This window comes from Pristiophorus japonicus, chromosome 4, assembly GCF_044704955.1.
Source record: "Pristiophorus japonicus isolate sPriJap1 chromosome 4, sPriJap1.hap1, whole genome shotgun sequence".
In the NCBI taxonomy this organism is placed as follows: domain Eukaryota; kingdom Metazoa; phylum Chordata; class Chondrichthyes; family Pristiophoridae; genus Pristiophorus; species Pristiophorus japonicus.
This window is the reverse complement of record NC_091980.1, coordinates 197,539,186-197,567,037: the sequence shown is the minus strand read 5'-3', so window position 1 is coordinate 197,567,037 and position 27,852 is coordinate 197,539,186. Positions and strand designations below refer to the sequence as shown.

Below are 27,852 nucleotides of genomic sequence, written 5' to 3'. Positions count from 1 at the left end.
TCATATGCCGTCATAGAAAATCGCACGTTGGCCAACTTGCTTAAATGTCAAAAACTGCCGCAGATATCAGGTTATGGCCCTGATGACGCAATAAAATCGACCCTAAAAAAATTGTACCTAAGTGAATTACGCTGGCACAGAAACTTTGGGGAAAGTTGGAGATTTTTATTTACTCAGAAAAAAAATGGTGCACGCTAAAAAAACGGCGCAGATAATTGGGGAAAATTGAGCTCCAGGTGAGGTTTCCTGGTGCAGCATTAAACTGGCAAGCTTTCTGCTCACCAAAACCATGCAGAGCCCTTATTAGCGATACATGACAAGCTCTTGGACTGGATTGGGTCTGCTGTTGAAAGCTCACCAAAAAAAGAGAGCAGTAAATCATGTATGTCAGTTAAAATCGATCACTGATAAATGGCTGTATGTATGTGAAGCCAACAATAGTTTCAGCCTTTCCAAAGGCATTTGAAGAAAGGAGAGGCTGGCACAAATCAAGAGAAGGCAGCCAAAGTCTGGACACAGAAATGGAATCTATGGGTGTGATGAAGTGGCAAAATGCTTTATTGTTCAGAAAATATAGATGCTGCTGCATTAGGTGAATGTGAGAAAGGTTGCCCTGTTTGGCATCCCTTTAAAATATTTCTACTTATGCGGCTCGGTGTCAAATTTTTTATCTCATAATACTCCTGTGAAGCGCCTTGGGACATTTCACAATCTTAAAGTCACTCCATGATCTCTAAATTGTCAAATCTTTCTTTCTATAAATACAAGTTGTTCTTCTTCTTGACATTAAAAAACAAATGTGCTTATAAAATGTCTCAATTTAGTATCTTATCTACTGTATTGTAAATCTTGGTAAAGTTTAATTTTGTAACTTTACAATGCAGCGTGCGCTACTTAATTGAATTTTTTGAAAAAGTTACTAGGTTGGTGGTTGAGGGTAGCCTGGTAGACATTGTGCACTTGGATTTTCAGAAAACCTTGGCAAGGTAATTCGCAAAAGATTATGAGGTAGAGTCTTGCGGAATTGGTGGGAAGTTGCTAGTCGTTTAGGAATCTCCTGCATTCCCCTAGGCAAAACCAGTTATTAATGGTTGTGGATCTGCTTGGAGACCATATTTACCACTAGAAGCAGGGTTTGACAATTGTTATTTACTATCTGTATTAATGACCTGGCTGTAGGTGTTGGGTAATTGGTTCTCCAAGTTTGTGGATGGTGCGAAGATATGTGAGTTTGAGGACTGTGGGTGACAATAAATACTGCATGCGGATCTTGATGCGATGGGTGAAATGGAGCTGTGTTTGGTAAATTGCATTTAATTTAGATACATGTACTATTATGCACATTGGCAGGACCAATACCAATTATACTTGCACTTTACGGCGTACAGTCTAGTGAAAAATAAAAATTTGTATTATAGTACACAATTCTCCTAAGATTCACAACTAAAGCTGTGAAGTTATTGCCAAAGCAAATAGGATACTAGGATGCATTGCAAGGATAATTTAGTATAAAACAAAAACACACCACTTTGTTCTTGTACAAGACTTTGCTTTGGCATCAGTTTTGGGGCCCTCATATGGTGGCTAATACAGAGGCTTTGGAAAAAGTTCAGGAGTCTTGCAAGAGTGATACACAGCTTAAAACACCTTGTTTGCCCAGATAGGATTAAAAAGCTGGGATTATTTACAATAGAGATGGGTAGATCCCAGGGTGATTATAATGAAGAAACTAGACTGTGTTCCCATTGACAGATTAGTTCAATTCGATAAGTTAAGGCGGATCAGGGGTCATAAGGACAAAACTAGGTTAGATGTCTTTTCCCAGAGGATAATAGACTTACGGAACAAGTTGCCGATTTGTTCGGTGAATGCTCATTTGCGGAATATCTTCAAAACAGAGCTGTTCCTGACAGGCATGTAGATCACGGCACACAAAAGACAAGTGGAAAAATTAGTAATCTACATCATGTCGTCCAGTTAGGTGGGACTGCATTCACCTGGTTCCATTCTTATCTATCTAATCGTAGCCAGAGAAGTACCTGCAACGGCTTCTCTTCCCACTCCTGCATCGTTAGCTCTGGTGTCAGCTGAGGATCTATCCTTGGCCCCCTCCTATTTCTTATCTACATGCTGCCCCTTTGTGACATCATCCAAAAACACAGCATCAGTTTCCACATGTACGCTGATGACACCCAGCTCTACCTCACCACTACTTATCTCAACCCTCCACGATCTCTAAATTGTCAAACTGCTTGTCTCGCATCCAGTTCTGGATGAACAGAAATTTTCCCCATTTAAAATATTGGGAAGACTGAAACCAATGTTCTTGGTCCCTGCCACAAACTCCGTTCCCTAACCACTGACTCCATCCTTCTCCCCAACTTCTGTCTGAGGCTGAACCACACTCTTCGCAACCTTGATGCCATATCTGACCCTGAAATAAGCTTCTGACCACATCTCCACGGCATAACTAAGACCACCTATTTCCACCTCTGTAACATCGCCCGTCTCCACCCTTGCCTCAGCTCATCCGCTGCTGAAACCCTCATCCATGCCTTTGTTACCTCTAGACTTCCAAAGCACTTGTGGCTGTCCTCCCACGTAAATTTGTGATCATCCAAAACGCGACTGCCCATGTCCAAATTCGCACCAAGTCCTATTCAACCATCACCCCTTTGCTCACTGACCTACATTGGCTCCCAGTTAAGCAAGGCCCTGATTTCAAAATTCTCATCCTTATTTTCAAATCCCTCCAATGGCCTCGCCTCTCCCTATCTCTGTAACCTCCTCCAGCCTCACAACTCCCATTAGATGTCTGTACTCCTCTAATTCTGCCCTCTTGAGCATCCCTGATTATAAGGTAAAATTATTTTTAAAATATGTAAATTTATTTTTCAAAAAATTTTCTTTTTGTTTTAAATAATTAAATTCAATTTTTATTAATTTGAAATATGTGATTTTTTTTTGTGTCATTTTCAGTGTTACTGTGTTTTTGGGGGTATTCTCATTCATACCTATGGGAATCACCATAAATATAAATGGGGATCCCCCTACTCTGTTGACTTGGGCTGGCCCACGTGATCCCATTGATGTGTACAAAACCTTTAGGATCCTGGGATACGTGTGCATCTTCGAAGGCCTTTGCATAGAGGACCAGGACCAGAAGTCACCGAACCATCGGGACCACCAGGTAGATTTGTAGAAATTTTTCAGGTCGGAGGCATCCACCCGCGGGAAGCCTCCGACCGCAATTTCTGGGCCCATAAGCTTTGCATTGGTGCAAAGATTTCCTTGTGTTAAATATGTGTAGTATAAATCCAGAATTAAAGCCTAACTGGATTCTATGGTGCAGGGAATTTCACTCCACTTTTTTTTTAAAACATTCGTTCATGGGCTATGTGAGTCAGTTGCAAGGCCAACATTTATTGCCATCCCTAATTGCCCTTGAGAAGATGGTGGTGAGCCGCCTTCTTAAACCGCTGCAGTGTCCGGTCAGACCCTAGACTTAGGCTGCTTTTAAACTATTAGATCATTGTACAGTACAACCAACTCAGTTGTAGTATAAATGTTGAGACCTGGGGGCTGTTTCTCCACATTTTGGGCCCAAGTTTCTGGTGGAGTTGCTCCAATTTTTTTGGAGCAACTAGTTTAGTTTGGAGTATCTTAGAAATCGCAATTCTCAGCATTTAGTTTGCTCCAGTTCTAGTAAGTTAGTTTAGTTTCGTTTCAGTTCAGTTTTTTTTTCAAAAGGAGGTGTGTCCAGTCACTTAGGCCTGTTTTGCAAGTTTAGGCAGCAAAAGACCAAAGTAATAAGCAATCAATCAATAGCAAATAAAAAATAGAGGTCCTATCTTTATGTGAAGGGAAGGTGTTTCTGTTAGCCTCTCTCTGTATTTCTGTCCATGTCTCTCTCTGTGTGTCTCTGTCAGTGTCTCTGTCAGTGTCTCTCTCTCTCTGTCAGTGTCTCTCTCTCTGTATCTGTCAGTGTCTCACTGTGTTTCTGACAGTGAGGGTTGGGAGGAGAGGGGGTGGAGGGGGAAGGGGGAGGAAGAGGGATGGGGTGGAGGGGGGGCTGAATGGGAGGCTGAACGCGGGGGCGCTGAACGGAGGCTGAACGCGGCGGGGGGGCACGGAGCACGGAGGGGGGCGGAGGTTAAGTTTCACTGATCCAGTACTTTGTTTTTTTAAAAGTCTCAGTTTTTCAGGTTTGATGAAAGGCACATCTGCCCTGGTCCTTGATGTTAATTCACTGAGATCACAGAACCATATGGCAGTAATGCAGTCAAATAACATTACAATACCACAATTATACACGAATTAGCCGTTACATAACTTTCTCACACCACCACCTATAGATGCCAAATCAATCGATTATTGTAACATAAATGATTAATTACCAGCTCTTTCTTTTCTACCTGCTATTACGTTACTTTTCCAAATCTATTTGTTTCATTCGTCCACCAACTTGTTTTCCATTGATTTACTTATTTTCATGCTAGCCCATCCCATTTCCTACTGCCCAAGAAGCTTACTACTCCAGAGACAACAATTTAATAGCCCCTGTCTGAGAAGTCCAGAAGCTGAGAATTAATCCCACTGCTGGAGAAGTTCTAATTTAATTGATTCCCTTTTTTCCCCCATTTCCCCAACTGCATCATTCCCAGCTGCTAGGGAAGCCATCATCATTGACAGGGCCTCCAGCAGTGCCTTCCCGTTGCCAACAAGAGCAAAAACCCCACGAGCCGATATATTTGCATCATTTTCTATACCTCCGCACTGCTTCCCCACTGCCCCAAAAACCAGCAGCTGTCTTTATTTAGTCTGAACATCTTCCTCACAAGCTTTCCTTATTTAGTACCTTTCAGTCCGCAATTGCAGATTGCATTTCTTCTCCACTCATTTTGCCAATTGATTTTCTTTCTCTCCAATTTCACCACTGAGTTTATGAAGTTTGAGTTTGTTTGGCAGAGCGTCGGGCTGCGAGGAGTTACTGCACATGCGCGCACACTCTAGCGTGCATGTGCAGAGGTCCCGGCACTGTTTTCAGCGGCGGGACCTGGCTCCGCCCCCCCCTTGTGATGCGCTACGCCTAGGCCAAAGATATCCTGAGGAGCTCGGAGAATTTTCGGCACCCTTTTTATTCTAGAAAGTCGGCGCACCTTTACAGGGGGCGGAAACTTGGGCCCTTTAAGTCAGGGGCTGAATGGTCGGTGAACAGTATCCATCAGCAGAAATTTCAATTCAAATTCTGAAAAGGGAATTCCTGTTCTTTTGTTTCATGTTTTTCACCATGCGACTTTCTATTCTCAAATCTATCCCAAGGAATGCTGAGCATTAAAATTTATAGTGACTGTATTCTAACATTAGCTTTGTTCTATCAGTCCATTTCAAATTACCTGTAGCTATTTAAGAGCAAGCGCTTTGTAGCTATATAGTTGACAGTACTGTATCTGACATTTGGTTTTGTCTGGTGTATCTTACACCAAGTGAGGCTGCATAACAAAAAGCCTTGTTTCATTCAGCAATAAATTAGCATTATCTATCGCTCGATCAGTACAACTTGAGAAACATTAGTAAAATTTGCTCATTCAGCATGCTAATGTGTATATTTATTATTTTTCTTGGCAAACATTTGATTGCCAGATGCTATTTGTCTTTAAAGTTCACGGGACTCGAATGAATTGTTCTGATTGACAGAAACAAAACATCTTTTGTCTAAATGTAATCTCTTAGAAGTTCACCAGAGTACATTAACTCATCATCATCATAGGCAGTCCCTCGGAATCGAGGAAGACTTGCTCCTAAAGTGAGTCCTTTGGTAGCTGAACAGTCCAATGCGAGAGCCACAGACCCTGTAACAGGTGATACAGACATTTGTTGGGGGGTGGGTGGGACTGATTTGCCGCACGCTCCTTCCGCTGCTAACTCCTGACTTCTTCATGCTCGCGGTGTTGAGATTCGAAGAGCTCAACGCCCTCCCGGATGCACTTTCTCTACCTAGGGCGGTCCTTGGCCAGGGTCTCCCAGGTGTCAGTGGTTGTTGTAGAGAGTCGAAAGATATATATAGACTTAGGCATTAGGCACCTGCTGGATATTTAGAACTCACATAAGCTTAAGTGGCCACACATAAAATGGCTGCCCAGGCATGATGGGAAATCAGGTAGTCAAGCTGTGAACTGTTGAATGTTCAATGACCGAGCAATAACTCTGTGAGGCCCACTATAGGAATGCCTTGGATGCAGGATAAGAATAATGAGGAGAGAACCCATCTCCCATATTCAAGGCCATAAACCAATTAATTCCCCAGGAAGAAAGAGATAAGAGAACCCATCTCCTGTAAACAAGGTTAGAAACCAATTATTTCTCCAAGAAGAAAGAACTAGTGAGAGAACCTATATCAATCAGCCCAAGCTGACAAAAGACGAACACATGGTTCCTGAGACATAAGGGGAATTCTATTGGGTTAAAATAACCTATATGTAATCTATAATCATTGTGATTGGCTTGTGTCCAGCCGTGATGGGCTGTGTAGCTGTAGTAAACTGTTTTGTAACTGTTGTGAAACATATAAAGGTGCATGTAATCCTTTGTTCTGTGAAGAGAAACCTGGATACGGTCCTGAGTTTTTCCTTCCCGCTGAGCGTAATAAAAGCTGCTTCAGCATTGGAACCGACCCTGAGTGTTGAGTGATTCTTCTAAGAAAACACTAACGCTAACAGTGGTGATGTCGCACTTTACCAGGGAGACTTTGAGGGTGCCCTTGTAACGTTTCCGCTGCCCACCTTTGGCTCATTTGCCATGAAGGAGCTCCGCATAGAGCAATTGCTTAGGGAGCCTCGTGTCTGGCATGCGAACTATGTGGCCTGCCCAGCGAAACTGATCGAGTGTGGTCAGTGCTTCAATGCTGGGGATGTTAGCCTGGGCGAGGACACTGATGTTGGTGCGCCTGTCCTCCCAGGGGATTTGCAGGATCTTGCGGAGACATCGTTGGTGATATATCTCCAGTGACTTGAGCTGTCTTCTGTACATCGTCCATGCCTCTGAACCATACAAGAGGATGGGTATTACTACAGCCCTGTAGACAATGAGCTTTGGTGATAGATTTGAGGGCCTGGTCTTCGAACACTCTATTCCTAGGGTAGAATTCTACATTAACTAGGGTAGATTTGTACAAATCTGCGATAGGATCATTATTCATTGACTAATGCATTTTACAACCTTAATCTTAATACATGACAAAAGATGGTTATGAAGCTTTATCCTTCAATTGATTAAGCTGTATTCTCATCCAAGAAAATAAAACCAAGGATGAAAAAGAGAAATAAGCTTGGGTAGTATTCTGCATTAACAACTTGTCTTGATATAGTGCCTTTAATGTAGAAAAAATGTCCCAAGGCACTTCATATATTGACAGGAAATACAAACACTGAATCCAAGGAGGAAAGGTTAGGAGGGTAATAAAAGCTTGGTGAGAGTTTTTTTTTAAAAGGTGAATCTAAAAGGAGAGGGAAGTAGGGGTTCAGGGAGCGAATTCCATTGCATGGAGCCAAAGTGGCTGCGAGCATGACCACCAGTGATGGAGTGAAGTGAGGAGGGAAAGCACAATAGGCTGGAGCTAGAGGAACACATAATTCAAAGGAATGATAGGGCTGAAGGAAATTGCACAGACACAAGACAGGGAGTGTCAATCCATGGAGGGATTTAAACATAAGTTTGATATGAGAAAATGCATATTGCACTGTATCACCTCGCCAATGATAAATGAACAGGAATAATTGGTATTCATGCCAAAATTGATCTTGGCGAATGGGAGAGAATGGCAATAGCTGGCAACACACATTAAACTGTGATGGCTGCCTGAGCTTGCCTGTGCAAGGTTCTTGCCATGAATTGTGATTTTCCCTTAGAGACAGCTCCCTCACCAATGCCAACTCCTGTCACGCCCCTGGTGCGAAATGCACCAGTGTACTTCCCAGGGCTGACAGAACAAGAAGGTCTTACTTCAACCATTTTGAACTATAGTGCCTCAGACGGCAACACTTCCCTCCAGAGGTTATTGAGGAAATAGATCAACTTTTTGCTGAGGTAACAGAAAGGGTGGATGAGGGCAGTGCAGTTGATGTTGTATATGTGGAATTTCAAAAATTACCTTGTTAGTAAAATTAAAGGCCATGGGATACAAAGGGGCAGCAACAGTATGGATACAAAAATGGCTAAGGGATAGAAAACGGAGAGTTATAAATGGCTGTTTTTCAGACAGGAGGAAGTTATACAGTGGCGTTCCCCAAGGTTCAGTACTAGGACCACTGCTGTTTTTTATATACATTAATAACTTGGACTTGGGCGTACAGTTTCAAATCTGCAGATGACACAAAACTTGGAAGAGTAGTAAACACTCTGGAAGACAGTAATAGACTTCAAAAGGCCAGACAGACTGATGAAATGAGGCAACACATGGCAGATGAAATTCAATGCAGAAAGTGAGAGGTGATACATTTTGGTAGGGAGAATGAGGAGAGACATTAAATGCTAATGGTATAATTTTAAAGGGGGTGCAAGAAGAGAGAAACTTGGGGGGAGCTTGTGCACAAATCTTTGAAGGTAGCAGGGCAGATTAACAAAGCAGTTAATAAAGCAGATGGGAGCCTGGGTCATATTTTTGGCATTCGGGTTTTTTCGGCGAAAACGGTAGCGATAAGTGAAGCTTACCATTTTCGCTGAGCTACCATTATTAGGCCGAACTTTCGGGCTTTCTGTCTGGTAAGGGGGGGCGTTGCGCGAGGATTCGCGGCGCAAAATTGGACAGAGTGGAGAAGCAAGGATTGTTCTTGTAATATATGCACCTGTGAGTATGCTCACAGACTGGTAGAACTGTTGAGTTGTGAGTGGCTTAGCCAATCATGTGATGTTCACAAGACTCAATAATCTTAACTTACTTTTCAATGACTCTGAATAGCTTTCCACAAGCTCTTTTTATCAGTTCAACACTGTTCAGTACTCACAAAATAATGGTACTACCAGATTCTCATTTAGAATCACGCTGCTGGTATATCTCCTTGCTGTGCTCCACTTGCATTTGCGTTCTCATAAAAGGAAATTCTACCAAAAAATTTCTTCATGAAGAAACTCCCGTCCTTGTCGCCATTTTGTAATGTATTTGCTCCATGGGTTCTTTGCTTAAGAATTCATAGCAACACCTTGCTGTTAAGAACTAGTTGGTTTATTAGCAAAGGTTTAACAATCACCACCAGTTCATCCACCAGGTTCACAACCACTTGCCTCCTGGGTGGACAGCCTGAACCCAACTGGCTGGGATTTTATTGAGTCTTGTGAACATCACGTGACTGGCTAAGTCACTCACAACTCAACAGCTCTACCAGGCTGTGAGCATATTCACAGGTATATACATTACAGTTCTCCTTCGAGCAGAGAAAGCTAAGAGGAGATTTGATAGCGATGTTTAAAATTATGAAGTGTTTAGGATAGAGTAACGAAGGAGAAACTGTTTCCAATGGTTGAAGGGTCGATAACCAGAAGGCACAGAATTAAGGTAATTGGCAAAAGAACCAGAGGCATCAGGAGGAGACATGAGGAAAAGCTTTTTTACGCAACTAGTGGTTAGGATTTGGAATGCTCTGCCTGATAAAGTAGTGCTTACAGATTCAGTAGCCGCCTTCCATAGGGAATTGGATCAATACATGAAGGAGAAAAAAGTCCAGGGACATAAGGAAAGAGCAGGGGAGTGGGACTAACTGGATTGATCTTTGAATGAGCCGGTACAGACTCGATGGGTCAAATGGCCTCCTTCTGTGCTGTACTATTCTTTAATTTCTATGATTCTGGCAGCACACTTCTACCAGAAGAACAGCATTGTCCATACCAGTCAAGGTCATCGTTGCCTTGAAATTGTTTCTGCATCTGGATCCTTGCAGACAACAGCAGATGATATTTGCTACTTTAATCAGGCAGCTGCACACCACAGCATCAAGAAGATCACTGATGCTCTCTTCAGGAGAGCTGTACAATTCCTATTCTTCCCGTTGGAAGCAGACCAACAAAAAGAGAGAACCATCTAGTTTTAGAGACAGGCACTGGTTCCAACAGGTACAAGGACCAATTGACAGAATGCATGTGATAATCAAAGCCCCAGATGACATCCCACATCCAATGTCATGAAAAGGAAGTGTTTTCATTCTATTAATGTCCAGCTCATGTGCGATACAAATTACGTTATCCCGCATGTCAATGATGACCAGAAAGCTGTCATGGTGCTTTCATCATGAGACAATTCATTTTATAAGTACCAGAATGGTTGATTGGTGATCAGGGCTATAATCTACTGTGGGATGTCAGTTTGGCTATTGATTTGATGGCCTCCTGAGATGCCGAGTGGAGAAGTGAGGTGCCTTCCGCAACAGATCTTAGGTTGATGTGATGTGTTCCATGGTCTGGGAATCATGGTTACAGTCACACTTCGGGTCCATGCCCTGTGCGGATTCGGTTGAGCGCTGTCCACTGTCTAGGAGGAAGGTCGAAGCCAGGGACCTCTACTGTTAGGTCAGTGATGAGGTGTTGGTTCTTTATGTTGCATGTGTCTCACGATTCCGTCCATCTGGATAGTGGGTTGATATCAGCTGCATGAATATTGACTGCTGTTTCCCAGAATGGCCGGTGCGATTTTAACCACTTACATGGTGGGCTTTTCAAGTCTTCGTGAATGGAAAGGTCGAAGTTGCTCATGATTTTTTCCATCTCACTGAGCACAGTGGCGTCGCAGCAAATGGCAGGCAGGGCAGTGTGGGACAGCACCGTTGGAGTGGACTTGAGTGTCCCTGACACCGTCCTCATGGTGGCATTTAGCTGCACATCCACGGTTTTTGTGTGGCGGCTACAGGACCACGAGCCAGAGCAGTATTCTGAAGCAGAGTAGACTAGGGCCACTGCTGCAGTGCGAAGTATCTCCAGATCAGGTTCACTCTGATTTTTACTTTTTGGCTGGTGTTAATGAGATGAGGCCAATAGGTGAGAGTCCTGTCCAGGGTGGTGCCCAGGTGTTTTGCGTGCGGTTCATGGGCAAGTTGCCTTCTGCAGAAGGAAATGTTGAGTTCTTTCCCGGCAGCGTTGCTGTTCAGCTAGAACGCAGACGCAACTCTTCTCTGGATTGGGCAATCATGACACTGTACTCCTATTTATAAATAACAATTAATCTCCTGTGGTGTATCATACAGCAAGTCAGAGAACATGGTAATTCTTTTACCGATCTCTACTGTCCTTGTATTGCTTATTCTGTATCCCCTCCTCTGCCTTGGTCTTTCCCGTCTCTGTTGTTTTTCTCTCCTTAACTTTTGCTTCTCTCTATCCTGTCTGCTTCTCTATCTTTTTCTTCTGTTCCTTCCTTTGGACTGGGAGGTAGTAAATTATATGGCGTGGGATGGCAGGAAAGGGAGCAACCAACAGCTGCAGGCTGCACCTGAGGTAGGAGTTGGAGGGAAAATGTGGCCTTCAGCAGCTCTCTTCCCATCCCTTCCACCAATCACTCATGTTTCCTCCCACCTCCTTGCTCCCATTGAGGCTTATACCCTTTCCACTATGCATTCGCATTCCTACCTCCTCCTCATTCTCATTACCACCCCAACTCTCAACAACCCATTCAACCTCTGTATCCTATCCTCCCCTTGCTCTGCGGTCACTCAGCTAACCTTTAACTTTTCATCTACTCTCCTTCACACCTACTTGCTCCCTCCAAGGGTTGGGGGCTGAGAGGTCAAAGACCCCGTCAACCAGTCTCCCTTCTCTAATGTCCTGCCTACCCTCCCTTCCTGTGTTTTTCCCTCAGAAGCTTTGTTTTTTTTATTTGGTTGCGGGATCTGGACGTCGCTGGCAAAGCTAGCATTTATTGCACATCCCCAATTACCCTTGAGAAGGTGGTAGTGAGCCATCTTCTTGAACTGCTGCAGTCCATGTGGTGCAGGTACACAAAAGGTTACTGCAGAAGATAAAGGTATGCGGAGTCAGACAAAATGTATTAGCATGGATAGAGAATTGGCTGGCTAACAGAAAGCAGAGAGTCGGGATAAATGGGTCCTTTTCGGGTTGGAAATCGGTGGTTAGTGGTGTGCCACAGGGATCGGTGCTGGGACCACAACTATTTACAATATACATAGATGACCTGGAAGAGGGGACAGAGTGTAGTGTAACGAAATTTTCAGATGACACAAAGATTAATGGGAAAGCGGGTTGTTTGGAGGACACAGAGAGACTGCAAAGCGAGTTAGATAGGTTAAGCGAATGGGCTAAGGTTTGGCAGATGGAATATAATGTCGGAAAATGTGAGGTCATCCACCATGGAAAAAAAACAGTAAAAGTGAATATTATTTGAATGGGGAGAAATTACAACATGCTGCGGTGCAGAGGGACCTGGGGGTCCTTGTGCATGAATCCCAAAAAGTTAGTTTGCAGGTGCAGCAGGTTATCAGGAAGGCAAATGGAATGTTGGCCTTCATGCGAGAGGGATGGAGTACAAAAGCAGGGAGGTCCTGCTGCAACTGTACAGGGTATTGGTGAGGCCGCACCTGGAGTACTGCGTGCAGTTTTGGTCACCTTACTTAAGGAAGGATGTACTAGCTTTGGAGGGGGTACAGAGACGATTCACGAGGCTGATTTCGGAGATGAGGGGGTTACCTTATGATAATAGATTGACTAGACTGGGTCTTTACTCGTTGGAGTTCAGAAGGATGAAGGGTGATCTGATAGAAACATTTAAAATAATGCAAAGGATAGACAAGATAGAGGCAGAGAGGTTGTTTCCACTGGTCGGGGAGACTAGAACTAGGGGGCACAGCCTCAAAATGCGGGGGGAGTCAATTTAAAACCGAGTTGAGAAGGAATTTCTTCTCCCAGAAGGTTGTGAATCTGTGGAATTCTCTGCCCAAGGAAGCAGTTGAGGCTAGCTCATTGAATGTATTCAAATCACAGATAGATAGATTTTTAACCAATAAGGGAATTAAGGGTTACGGGGAGCGGGTGGGTAAGTGGAGCTGAGTCCACGGCCAGATCAGCCATGATCTTGTTGAATGGCGGAGCAGGCTCGAGGGGCTCGAGCGGATAGATGGCCTACTCCTGTTCCTAATTCTTATGTTCTTATGTTCTTATGTACCCCCATAGTGCTGTTACGGAGGGAGTATCAGGATTTTGACCCAGCGACAATGAAGGAACGACGATATACTTCCAAATCAGGATGGTGTGTAACTTGGAGGGGAACTTTGAGGTGGTGGTGTTCCCATGAGCCTGCTGCCCTTGTCCTTCTAGGTGGTAGAGGTTGCGGGTTTGTGAGGTGCTGCCGAAGAAGCCTTGGTGAGTTGCTGCAGTGCATCTTGTAGATGGTACAGACTGCAGCCAAGGTACGTGGTGGTGGAGGGAGTGAATGTTTAAGGTGCAAATCAAGCGGGATACTTTGTCCTGGATGGTTCCGAGCTTCTTGAGTGTTGTTGGAGCTCACTTAGCCAGACAAGTGGAGAGTATTCCATCACACTCCTGACTTGTGCCTTGTCGATGGTGGAAAGGAGGTGAGACACTCACCGCAGAATACCCAGCCTCTGACCTGCTCTTGTTGCCACTGTATTTATGTGTCTGGTCCAGTTAGGTTTGTGGTCAATGGTGACCCCCAGGATTTTGATGGTGGGGGATTCGGCAATGGTAATGCCATTGCATGTCAAGCGACGGTGGTTAGACTCTCGCTTGTTGGAGATAGTCATTTCCAGGCACTTGTGTGGCACGAATGTTACTTGCCACATATCAGCGCAAGCCTGAATGACCAGCTTTACAAGGGCTCCTCGATCCTACACTCAGTCAAATGTTTGGCTAGAGGTGCATCTAGTTCTGGAGCACAAGTCTTCAGCATGATAGCAGGGGCCCATAACCTTTGCTGTATCCAGTGCACTCAGCCATTTCTTGATAACACGTGGAGTGAATCAAATTGGCTGAAGACTAGCTTCTGTAATGGTGGGGACCACAGGAGGAGGCCAATATGTATCGTCCACTCAGCACTTCTGGCTGAAGATGGATGCAAATGCTGGGCTCCGTCGTCATTGAGGATGGGGATATTCATGGAGCCTCCTTGAGGTTACTGCACAAGATAAAAGTTCACGGAGTTGGGGGTAATATATTAGCATGGATAGAAGATTGGCTAACTAACAGAAAACAGAGAGTAGGGATAAATGGTTCATTCTTGGGTTGGCAATCAGTAACCAGTGGGGGTGCCGCAGGGATCAGTGCTGGGACGCCAACTACTTACAATCTATATTAACAACTTGGAAGAAGGGACTAAGTGTAACGTAGCCAAGTTTGCTGATGAGACAAAGATGGGAGGAAAAGCAATGTGTGAGGAGGACATAAAAAATCTGCAAAAGGATATAGGCAGGCTAAGTGAGTGGGCAAAAATTTGGCAGATGGAGTATAATGTTGGAAAGTGTGAGGTCATGCACTTTGGGAGAAAAAAATCAAAGAGCAAGTTATTATTTAAATAGAGAAAGATTGCAAAGTGCCGCAGTACAGCGGGACCTGGAGGTACTTGTGCATGAAATGCAAAACGATAGTATGCAGGTACAGCAAGTGATCAGGAAGGCCAATGGAATCTTGGCTCTTATTTCAAAGGGGATGGAGTATAAAAGCAAGGAAGTATTGCTACAGTTATATAGTAGGTTGGGCCTCTACTCATTGGAATTCAGAAGAATGAGAGGCGATCTTATCGAAACATATAAAATTATGAGGGGGCTTGACAACGTGGATGAAGAGAGGATGTTTCCACTGATGGGTGAGACTAGAACTAGAGGGCGTGATCTTAGAATAAGGGGCCGCCCATTTAAAACAGAGATGAGGAGAAATTTCTTCTCACAGAGGGTTGTAAATCTGTGGAATTCACTGCCTCAGAGAGCTGTGGAAGCTGGGACATTGAATAAATTTAGACAGAAATAGACAGTTTCTTAAATGATAAGGGGATAAGGGGTTATTTGGAGCAGGCAGGGAAGTGGAGCTGAGTCCATGATCAGATCAGCCATGATCTTATTGAATGGCAGAGCAGGCTCAAGGGGCTGTATGGCCTACTCCTGTTCCTATTTCTTATGTTCTTATGTTCTCCTCCTCCATTAGTTGTTTAATGGTTCAGCACCATTCACAACTGCTTGTGGCAGGACTGCAGAGCTTTGATCTGATCTGTTCATTGTGGAGTTGCTTTGCTCTGCTCTTCACTTTTTAGCATGCATGTAGTCCTGTGTTGCAGCTTCCCCATGTTGGCACCTTATTTTTTGGTATGCCTGGTGCTACTCCTGGCGTGCTCTTCTACACTCTTCATCGAACCAGGGTTGGTCCCCTGGCTTGGTGGTAATGGTAGAATGAGGGACATGCCAGGTCATGAAGTTACAGATTGTGGTGGAATACAATTCTGTTGCTGCTGATGGCCCAGAGCGCCGCATCGATGCCCAGTTTTGAGCTGCTGGATCTGTTCTGAATCTATCCCATTTAGCATGGTGGTAGTGCCACACAACACGATGGAGCATGTCCTCAGTATGAAGACGGGACTTCATTTCCACAATGAGTGCGCATGGTCACTGCTACCAATACTATTTTGGACAGAGGCATCTGCGACAGGTAGATTGGTGAGGATGACATCACTAGGTTTTTCCCTCATGTTGATTCTCTCATCACCTGTCGCAGGCCCAGTCTGGTAGCTACGTCCTTCAGGATTCAGCCAGCTCAGTCAGTAGTGGTGTTACCAAGCCACTTTTGGTGATGGACATTGAAATCGCCCACCCAGAGTACATTCTGTGCCCTTGCTACACTCGGTGCTTCTTCCAAGTGGTGTTCAACATGGAGGAGAACTTATTCATCAGCTGAGGGTGGGCGGTAGATGGTAATCAGCAGGAGGTTTCCTTGCCCATGCTTGACCTGAAGCCATGAGACTTCATGGGGTCTGCAGTCAATGTTGAGGACTCCCAGGGCCATTCCCTCCCAACTCTATATCACGATGCCACCAACCCTGGTGGGTCTGTCCTGTCGGTGGGACAAGACGTACCCCGGGATGGTGATGGAGAAGTGTGGGACATTGGCTGAAAGGTATGATTCTTGAGTATGACTATGTCAGGCTGCAGCTTTTTTAGTCTGTGGGACAGCTCTCCCAATTTTGGCACAAGTCCCCAGATATTAGTGAGGAGGACTTTGCAGGGTCGATGCCGGGTGGTCCGTCTGGGTGGTCCGTTGGAGAGGCCTATAAAAGGCACAGCAGAGAGTCCGGGGCCCAGCATCAAGGAGGTGCGTCGGTGAGGCGGGAGTTCGTTGGAGAGGCCTATAAAAGGCACAGCAGAGAGTCCGGGGCCCAGCATCGAGGAGGTGCGTGGAGAGGCAAGAGGCTTGTGCAGCAACAGGGAGAAGGCAAAAAAGAAGTAGAAAGAAACAGAAAGGTGATGTCATAGCCAAGGAGGTAAGTGATTGGCTGGTGATTGGTGAGTAGTTTTTCTTTTTTCTCTTCTATGAGTAAACTTTAGCATTGTTGTTGCCAATATAAATGTATCTAAGGGTGAAGTCATGGCAGGTGAGCTCGGTCACGTGATATGCTCCTCCTGTACCATGTGGGAACTCAGGGACACTTCCAGTGTCCCTGACGACTACGTGTGCGGGAAGTGTGTCCGCCTCCAGCTCCTGACGGTCTGCGTTGTGGAATTGGAGCTGAGGGTGGATTCACTCTGGAGCATCCATGATGCTGAGAATGATGTGAGTAGCACGTGTAGCGAGCTGGTCGTACCACAGGTGAAGGACCACAGCCAGCTAGGGAATGGAAGACCAGCAGGAAGAGCAGTGCAAGGAAGGTAGTGCAGAGGTCCCCGTTTTGATACACCGTTTTGAGTACTGTTGAGGGGGATGACTCATCAGGGGAGGGCAGCAGCAGCCAAGTTCATGGCACCGTGGCTGGCTCTGCTGCACAGGAGGGCAGGAAAAAGAATGGAAGAGCGATAGTGATAGGGGATTCGATTGTAAGGGGAACAGATAGGTGTTTCTGCGGCCGCAACCGAGACTCCATGATGGTATGTTGCCTCCCTGGTGCAAGGGTCAAGGATGTCTCAGAGCGGGTGCAGGACATTCTGAAAAGGGAGGGTGAACAGCCGGTTGTCGTGGTGCACATTGGTACCAACGATATAGGTAAAAAAAGGGATAAGGTCCTACGAGACGAATTTAAGGAGCTAGGAGCTAAATTAAAACGTAGGACCTCAAAAGTAGTAATCTCAGGATTGCTACCAGTGCCAGTCAGAGTAGGAATCGCAGGATAGCTCAGATGAATACGTGGCTTGAGCAGTGGTGCAGCAGGGAGGGATTCAAATTCATGGGGCATTGGAACCGGTTCTGGGGGAGGTGGGACCAGTACAAACTGGACGGTCTGCACCTGGGCAGGACCGGAACCAATGTCCTCGGGGGAGTATTTGCGAGTGCTGTTGGGGAGGAGTTAAACTAATAGAACCAATGCAGGTAGACGGAGGGAAAGAAAAAGGAGACAAAAGCAAAAGACAGAAAGGAGATGAGTAAAAGTGGAGGGCAGAGAAACCCAAGGCAAAAAACAAAAAGGGCCACTGAATATAAAGGGGCTGCAGGAGGGGTCAAAACTAAAAATCATGGTTTAAAAATTAGTATTAAAACACTCTACCTAAACGCACGCAGCATTCGAAATAAAGTAAATGAGTTGACGGCACAAATCATTACAAATGGGTATGATTTGGTGGCCATTACAGAAACGTGGTTGCAGGGTGGCCAAGACTGGGAATTAAACATACAGGGGTATCTGACGATTCGGAAAGATAGGCAAGAAGGGAAAGAAGGTGGGGTAGCTCTGTTAATAAAGGATGATATCAGGGCAGTTGTGAGAGACGATATTGGCTCTAATGAACAAAATGTTGAATCATTTGGGTGGAGATTAGAGATAGTAAGGGGAAAAAGTCACTGGTGGGTGTAGTTTATAGGCCCCCAAATAATAACTTCACGGTGGGGAGGGCAATAATCAAGGGAACAATGGAGGCATGTGAAAAAGGAACGGCAGTAATCATGGGGGATTTTAACCTACATATCGATTGGTCAAATCAAATCGCACGTGGTAGCCTGGAGGAGAAATTCATAGAATGCATACGGGATTGTTTCTTAGAACAGTATGTTACAGAACCTACAAGGAAGCAAGCTATCTTTGATCTGGTCCTGTGTAATGAGACAGGAATAATAAACGATCTCCGAGTAAAAGATCCTCTCGGAATGAGTGATCACAGTATGGTTGAATTTGTAATACAGATTGAGGATGAGGAAGTAGTGTCTCAAACGAGCGTACTATGCTTAAACAAAGGGGACTACAGTGGGATGAGGGCAGAGTTGGCTAAAGTAGACTCGAAACACAGACTAAACGGTGGCACAATTGAGGAACAATGAAGGACTTTTAAGGAGCTCTTTCATAGTGCTCAACAAAAATATATTCCAGTGAAAAAGAAGGGCGGTAAGAGAAGGGATAACCAGCCGTGGATAACCAAGGAAATAAAGGAGAGTATCAAATTAAAAACCAATGCATATAAGATGGCCAAGGTTAGTGGGAAAATAGAAGATTGGGAAAATTTTAAACAACAGCAAAGAATGACTAAGAAAGCAATAAAGAAAGGAAAGATAGATTACGAAGGTAAACTTGCGCAAAACATAAAAACGGATAGTAAAAGCTTTTACAGATATGTAAAACGAAAAAGAGTGACTAAAGTAAATGTTGGTCCCTTAGAAGATGAGAAGGGGGATTTAATAATGGGAAATGTGGAAATGGCTGAGACATTAAACAATTATTTTGCTTCGGTCTTCACAGTGGAAGACACAAAAACCATGCCAAAAATTGCTGGTCACAGGAATGTGGGAAGGGAGGACCTTGAGACAATCACTATCACTAGGCGGGTAGTGCAGGACAGGCTAATGGGACTCAAGGTAGACAAGTCCCCTGGTCCTGATGAAATGCATCCCAGGGTATTAAAAGAGATGGCGGAAGTTATAGCAGATGCATTCGTTATAATCTACCAAAAGTCTCTGGACTCTGGGGAGGTACCAGCGGATTGGAAAGCAGCTAATGTAACGCCTCTGTTTAAAAAAGGGGCCAGACAAAAGGCAGGTAACTATAGGCTGGTTAGTTTAACATCTGTAGTGGGGAAAATGCTTGAAACTATCATTAAGGAAGAAATAGCGGGACATCTAGATAGGAATAGTGCAATCAAGCAGACGCAGCATGGATTCATGAAAGGGGAAATCATGTTTAACTAAGTTACTGGAATTCTTTGAGGATATAATGAGCATGGTGGATAGAGGTGTACCGAAGGATGTGGTGTATTTAGATTTTCAAAAGGCATTCGATAAGGTGCCACACAAAACGTTACTGCAGAAGATAAGGGTATGCGGAGTCAGAGGAAATGTATTAGCATGGATAGAGAATTGGCTGGCGAACAGAAAGCAGAGAGTAGGGATAAATGGGTCCTTTTCGGGTTGGAAATCGGTGGTTAGTGGTGTGCTACAGGGATCGGTGCTGGGACCACAACTGTTTACAATATACATAGGTGACCTGGAAGAGGGGACAGAGTGTAGTGTAACAAAATTTGCAGATGACACAAAGATTAGTGGGAAAGCAGGTTGTGTAGAGGACACAGAGAGGTTGCAAAGAGATTTAGATAGGTTAAGCAAATGGGCTAAGGTTTGGCAGATAGAATACAATGTCGGAAAGTGTGAGGTCATCCACCTTGGGAAAATAAACAGTAAAAGGGAATATTATTTGAATGGGGAGAAATTACAACATGCTGCGTTGCAGAGGGACCTGGGGGTCCTTGTGCATGAATCCCAAAAAGTTAATTTGCAGGTGCAGCAGGTAATCAGGAAGGCGAATGGAATGTTGGCCTTCATTGCGAGAGGGATGGAGTACAAAAGCAGGGAGGTCCTTCTGCAACTGTATAGGGTATTGGTGAGGCCGCACCTGGAGTACTGCGTGCAGTTTTGGTCACCTTACTTAAGGAAGGATACACTAGCTTTGGTGGAGGTACAGAGACGATTCACGAGGCTGATTCCGGAGATGAGGGGGTTACCTTATGATGATAGATTGAGTAGACTGGGTCTTTACTCATTGGAGTTCAGAAGGATGAGGGGTGATCTTATAGAAACATTTAAAATAATGAAAGGGATAGACAAGATAGAGGCAGAGAGGTTGTTTCCACTGGTCGGGGAGACGAGAACTAGGGGGCACAGCCTCAAAATACGGGGGAGCCAATTTAAAACCGAGTTGAGAAGGAATTTCTTCTCCCAGAGGGTTGTGAATCTGTGGAATTCTCTGCCCAAGGAAGCAGTCGAGGCTAGCTCATTGAATGTATTCAAGTCACAGATAGATAGATTTTTAACCAATAAGGGAATTAAGGGTTACGGGGAGCAGGCGGGTAAGTGGAGCTGAGTCCATGGCCAGATCAGCCATGATCTTGTTGAATGGCGGAGCAGGCTCGAGGGGCTAGATGGCCTACTCCTGTTCCTAATTCTTATGTTCTTATGTTCTTATGTCCAGTTTTATTCTTATTATTGTTTCTTGTAGCGGTTTGTTACAACTGAATGGCTTGCTAAACCATTTCAGAGTTAAGAGCCAACTACATTTCTGTGGGTCTGGAGTCACATATAGGCCAGACCAGGTAAGGACGGCGGATTTCTTTCCCTAAAGGACTTTAGTGAACCAGATGGGGTTTTACAACACTAGCTTTTTTATTCCAAATTTATTTAATCGAATTTAAATTCCCCAGCTGCCATGGTGTGATTTGAACTCACGGTTCTGGATCATTGGTCCAGGCCTCTGGATTACTAGTCCAGTAACATAACCACTCTGGTACTGTTCCCTTTCAAAATTCAACTTTCAAAAAAAAAATCAAATTGGAATGATTTTATTAATTTTACATTTAAACAATTATTTTGGATATTAGACATTGCAGTTACCGAGGTAAAAAAATGGAAACTGAAGAAAAGAAATTCAGAAATCATTCTGAGCAATTTGTGGGAACCCAGTGACCAGATTGTGCTCTCACAATGCCACCAACAAGAGTAACAGGTGCTGCAGGCAATTTTCAATGAAATGTGCACCCATGTAACAAATTAATATGCAATAGATAGATTTTGCAAATCTGATCCAGACATTGATATCTTGTGTTTTTGACTTGGAAATTATGCTGTGCAATATCATTTTCAATAAAGTTACTCCATCTACTTATAATAGAGATGTTAACCTGTTTTTTCTAAAAAGCAGAGAGAGCATTTTGAGCATTTGTATAAGAGCATAAGAATTAGGAGAAGGAGTAGGCCATACTGGAGAAAGATTGCAAAGTGCCGCAGTACAGCGGGATCTGGGGGTACTTGTGCATGAAACACAAAAGGACAGTATGCAGGTACAGCAAGCGATCAGGAAGGCCAACGGTATCTTGGCCTTTATTGAAAAGGGGGTGGAGTTTAAAAGCAAGGAAGTCTTACTACAGCTATATAAGGTATTGGTGAGGCCACACCTGGAATACTATGTGCAGTTTTGGTTTCCATATTTATGAAAGGATATACTTGCTTTGTTGGCAGTTCAGAGAAGGTTAATTCCGGGGATGAAGGGGGTTGACTTATGAGGAAAGGTTGAGTAGGTTGGGCCTCTACTCATTGGAATTCAGAAGAATGAGAGGTGATCTTATAGAAACATATAAGATAATGAGGGGACTTGACAAGGTGGATGCAGAGAGGATGTTTCCACTGATGGGGGAGACTAGAACTAAAGGGCACAATCTTAGAATAAGAGGCCGCCCATTTAAACCAGAAATGAGGAGAAATTTCCCCTCTCAGAAGGTTGTAAATCTGTGGAATTCGCTGCCTCAGAGAGCTGTGGAAGTTGGGACATTGAATAAATTTAAAGACAGAAATAGACAGTTTCTTAAACGATAAGGCGATAAGGGGTTATGGGGAGCGGGCAGGGAAGTGGAGCAAAGTCCATGATCAGATCAGCCATGATCTTATTGAATGGCAGAGCAGGCTCAAGGGGCCATATGGCCTACTCCTGTTCCTATTTCTTCTATTCTTATGTTCTTACATGACCCTTCGAGCCTACTCCGTTATTCAATATCATGGCTGATCTTCGACATCAATTCCATTTTCCTGCCCGATCCCCAGATCCCTCGACTCTCCTAGAGTCCAAAAATCTATCTACCTCAGCCTTGAATATACGCAATGACTCGGCATCCACATCCCTCTGGGGTAGGGAATTCCAAAGATTCGGAACCCTCTGAGTAAAGAAATTCCTCCGCATCTCAGTCTTAAATGGCTGATGCCTTATCCTGAGACTATGCCCCCTTGTTCTAGAATCTTCAGCCAGGGGAAACAACCTCTCAGCATCTACCCTGTCAATACCCCCAGAATCTTGTATGTTTCAATGAGATCACCTTGCATTCTTCTAAACTCCAGAAAGTATAGAACCAATCTACTCAATCTCTCCTCATAGGAAAACCATCTCATCCCAGGAATCAATCTAGTAAACCTTTGTTACACGGCCTCCAAGACAAGAACATCCTTCCTTGAATAAGAAGACCAAAGCTGTGCACAGGTGTGTTCTCACCAAGGCCCTGTACAATTGTAGTAAGACTTCATTACTCTTGTACTCCATCCCCCTTGCAATGAAGGCCAACATGCCATTTGCTGCCTTAATTGCTTGCTGTACCTGCATGCTAACTCTCTGTGCTTCCTGCACGAGGACATCTAAATCTCTCTGAACACCAACATTTAATCGTTTCTCACCATTTATGACACTGCTGAGTGCAATTTCTGCGTGGTCACATTTTCTGACATTGAAAACAATCAAAAATTTATCAAACATAAATTTAACCAAAGTAACTCGACTGAGCATTTAATTCCCTTAATGTGTCCTGAGTGACTAATGGTTACATAAATGATATGGTAGACATGATATAGGGCCTAAGTTTCGGGCCGCGCCGGCCGTTTTTCGCATCAGAAAGGGCCCCTAAAAAAAACTCACCTATTCTCCGGCTCCCTGGAGGCCCTCTGGAGCTGGGCGCAGTGCAGCACGAGCTGTAGGGGGCGGAGCCAGGTCCCTGCGCTGAAAACAATGCCGGGACCTCTGCACATGCGTGCTACAGTGGGCACGCAAGTGCAGTAGCTCCAGCCCAAAACTGTGTGGGAGGGGCCCGAAGCACGCAGCCCCTAGCCCTGGCCGAATGGCCTCATTGGGGCTGCGTGCATAAGGTTCCTACCACCCGACCGGACCGGATCCGACCCCCGCTCTCCCCCCCGCCGCGGCGACCCGACCTCCGCTCCCCCCCCCCCCCCCCAACCCGGACCTCCGCGACCCTCTCTCCACCCCACCCCGCCCCGGACCTCCGCGACTCTCCCACCCCCCCGACCTCTGCGACACTTCCCACCCCCCGTGACTCTCCCCTCCCCCCCCCCGGACCTCCGCAACCCCACCCGCGAGATCCGACGCCACTACCTGTAAATCCAGCCAGAGGTCTTGGGCCCGGCCGTTCAGCCTTCTCCTCTCTCCTTCCCTCCCTCCCTCCTCTTTCCTTCCCTCCCTCCCTCCTCTCTCCTTCCCTCCCTCCTCTCTCCTTCCCTCCCTCCCTCCCTCCTCTCTCCTTCCTCCCTCCTTCCCTCCCTCCCTGCATCCTCCCTCCCTCCTCTCTCCTTCCCTTCCTCCCTCCTCTCTCATTCCCTCCCTCCCTCCTCTCTCCTTCCCTCCCTCCCTCCCTCCACTCTCCTTCCCTCCCTCCCTCCCTCCACTCTCCTTCCCTCCCTCCCTCCCTTCTCTCTCCTTCCCTCCTCTCTCCTTCCCTCCTCTCTCCTTCCCGCCCACCTCTCTCCTTCCCTCCCTCCTCTCTCCTTCCCTCCCTCCCTCCTCTCTCCCTCCCTCCTCTCTCCTTCCCTCCTCTCTCCTTCCCTCCTCTCTCCTTCCCTCCCTCCCTCCTCTCTCCTTCCCTCCCTCCTCTCTCCTTCCCTCCCTCCTCTCTCCTTCCTTCCCTCCCTCCTCTCTCCCTCCCTCCCTCCTCTCCCTCTCCCCCCCCACACCCCCACCCCACTTCTCCCCCTCCCCTCACTGTCAGAAACACAGACACTGACAGACAGAGAGTGAGAGACACACACACACAGACAGACAGAGAGATAGAGACACTGACAGAGACACACTGAGGGGGCCATCCTAGCACACTGTTGGAGGACTCCCGGTGCTGCAGTCGGTAAGTAGAAAATGTTTCATTGATTGATTTTTTTAAAATTATTTCTTATTAATTTTTTTTGATTGATTTATTGGTTGATTTATTGATGTATTTATCATTTATTATTTATGATGGCTCTTTATTTGTAAAACTGAAGTGTTTAATGTTTGTAAACTTCCCTTTAAACCCTCCCCCCACCCCATTCCCTACGCCTAATTTGTAACCTACGCCTGATTTTCTAAAGTGTAGACAAGGTTTTTTCGAACGTACAAAAATCTTCACTTACTCCATTCTAAGTTAGTTTGGAGTAAGTTTTCACGCCTAAACTTTGAAAACAGGCGTAAGTGGCTGGACACGCCCCCTTTTGAAAAAAAAATTCTGTTCCAAAGTGAAACTGTTCCAACTGACTAGAACTGGAGCAAACTAAATGCCGAGAATTCAAATTTCTAAGATACTCCATTCTAAACCAGTTGCTCCAAAAAAACAGGAGCACCTCAGGCCGAAACTTGGTCCCATAGTTTCTAATCTATACTCTAGCTGATTCTCCTCAATGAGCTGCATGTCACTGATCACAAAAGTTCAATTCACCTTCTGCGTATAACATCTTTTCGGATCCAACTTTCGGCTGCTAATAGGACCAAGACTATGCTTGGTAGTACTACACAAAAATGATGCTCTTAAATTCAACAGAAATGTCACATTTTACAGACACGTCACAATGATTCAAAATCATACAAAACAAATCAAAACTGTAAAACAAATCAAGACTGTAAAACAAACAATTTGTTGCATTTTATAGCTGTATGTTTTTAAAGAGCACATAACTGTTTACTGATTTGCAGATGACACAAAGATTAGTGGGGAAGCGGGTTGTGTAGAGGACACAGAGAGGCTGCAAAGAGATTTAGATAGGTTAAGTGAATGGGCTAAGGTTTGGCAGATGGAATACAATGTCGGAAAATGTGAGGTCATCCACCTTGGAAAAAAAAACAGTAAAAGGGAATATTATTTGAATGGGGAGAAATTACAACATGCTGCGGTGCAGAGGGACCTGGGGGTCCTTGTGCATGAATCCCAAAAAGTTAGTTTGCAGGTACAGCAGGTAATCAGGAAGGCGAATGGAATGTTGGCCTTCATTGCAAGAGGGATGGAGTACAAAAGCAGGGAGGTCCTGCTGCAACTGTATAGGGTATTGGTGAGGCCGCACCTGGAGTACTGCGTGCAATTTTGGTCACCTTACTTAAGGAAGGATATACTAGCTTTGGAAGGGGTACAGAGACGATTCACGAGGCTGATTCTGGAGATGAGGGGGTTACCTTGTGATGATAGATTGAGTAGACTGGGTCTTTACTCATTGGAGTTCAGAAGGATGAGGGGTGATCTTATAGAAACATTTAAAATAATGAAAGGGATAGACAAGATAGAGGCAAAGAGGTTGTTTCCACTGGTCGGGGAGACGAGAACTAGGGGGCACAGCCTCAAAATACGGGGGAGTCAATTTAAAACCGAGTTGAGAAGGAATTTCTTCTCCCAGAGAGTTGTGAATCTGTGGAATTATCTGCCCAGTGAAGCAGTTGAGGCTAGCTCATTGAATGTATTCAAATCACAGACAGATAAATTTTTAACCAATAAGGGAATTAAGGGATATGCGGAGTGGGCGGGTAAGTGGAGCTGAGTCCATGGCCAGATCAGCCATGATCTTTTTGAATGGCGGAGCAGGCTCAAGGGGCTAGATGGCCTACTCCTGTTCCTAATTCTTATGTTCTTATGTTCTTATGATCAGTGACTATTTTGCTTCTTACCCGCTTCTGTATACTTCAGGCCCACTTTTTCTTCCTCGTCTTTTGGTTTGGGAGGTGGCCATATGGCTTGGAGTCGTCCAGGAGGAGTTCTGTCTTCAAATTCTGATGGAGATAAATCCTGTGATTGAAATAAAGAAATGGAACATTAAAGAAAACACTTGTGCAATAAAACTAACATTTGGAGAATGCATTTATACTATAGATCTTAGTCCTGTTAATATTCAGTATAGATTTCTTTGTTGTATATCTATGGATTCAATTTAGAAGGCTCGCTTTGTTGGATATCTATTTCCCACTTTCACCCCCTCCAATTTTATTGTCTATGCAAGTTTCCTTAATATACCAGGTTACTGATATAAGATATACACAGAGATAGAATCAGAGTTACTTACACCACCACAACTCACCAAAGTTCAATTTGCCCTGTATTTTTGAGTTCCTTACACCCAGAGCAAGATGTCAGAGCAGGTCAATTTATAAATAGAATTTAACTGCAACACTGACAGTTATTACAATTTCAGTTATTTTGTGGGTTTTACGCTAGAAATCGTTTTTTTTTGTTCCAGCATTATAGGTCACTCTCGTAAGTGAACCTCATGTCCCCTAAAGCCCAGAGTGTGCCTTTATCTGCTCAATATCGAGGTAAATATAATGAGTCCCAGGGTTCAAATAGGGGACCCTTATCACTGTATATTTCATGACACCACATGATTGCCTTGTGTTCGGTAAGTGAAAAAATAATACTCCATCAGACAATGCCTCAGCCTATAAATCACTAGATAAATATTGAACTTTAAAATAGATAAATGAACAGTGTTGCACACAAACAGTAAAAACAGATTATTCTCCTTGGAATCAAAACAAGAGTTTCCCATGTTAACTCTTGACCTTAAAGTGACGCTTTACACACATTTCTATTATTTCTTAGGTAGACATCCATTAAGAGTCCTCGGACTAACCCTGACCTCTACTTGCTTTAGAGTGGTAAGCAGACTACCAGTGGCCAAATGCAAGACTACAATCATAAGCTCTTGGGCTAAAGAGCTGTTCATCATAGGATGTTTGAATTAAATTGAATGGCTTCACTCAATGATCTGTACTTAACAATCTGAATGATCTGTTAAATGGATCTCCATTCAAGCACAATGGCTTTTCTGAATTACATATGTACATTCTCTGCAACTTGAAAAATCAGCACACAGCACCTCACTTTAACCCTGCGTGTGCTATGAATAGAAAGAAAGAATCCAATAAACAATATCATAAACAAAAATTCTTCATTTTTGTCAGAACCTATAAAGTTGTCTCATAGACCGTAACATATTTTAAAATATTACATTTATAAGAAATAACTCAACTATCTATAGTCTTGCATCCCGTGCACATTTTCTATTTGTTACACTTGATTCCTGTAATATCACACTTTGGCCATCATGCTTTTCACAACACATTTTGCTGATTGGCTCCAAGTAAAACAGTAGCAAATCGAAACAATAGAGGTAGGGAATGTCAGGATCAAAGCTGAAGAAAGTGGCTTGAAAGCTGCCAATGAGAAACTACTAAGGACTTGTGAAAACAACCATCCCTGAATGACCAGACATGAATGACCAGACAGGAGAACCTGCCAATAATAACAGGTGATCCAAATCAATTGTTCAAAATGCATTTTGAAAAAAATGTTCACCATTTTTTCCTCATTTCTAATATCCAAAATAAGGCTTTAAACAAAATAAAAACTGTCATTTTTTACAATAACATGATTAAATTTGTCCATTGAATTGACT

The 27,852-nt window shown here is 44.4% G+C and overlaps 1 protein-coding gene across 1 annotated transcript in view; it reads right to left on the bottom strand.

Moving 5' to 3' along the window:
- Nucleotides 1-27,852, bottom strand: part of LOC139262282 (formin-1-like) — a 654,821-nt gene that overhangs the window by 553,135 nt on the left and 73,834 nt on the right. Inside the window, exon 3 of the mRNA XM_070877435.1 lies at nt 26,069-26,186. Coding sequence (XP_070733536.1) covers nt 26,069-26,186 — 118 coding nt within the window. The remainder of the gene's footprint in view (nt 1-26,068; nt 26,187-27,852) is intronic.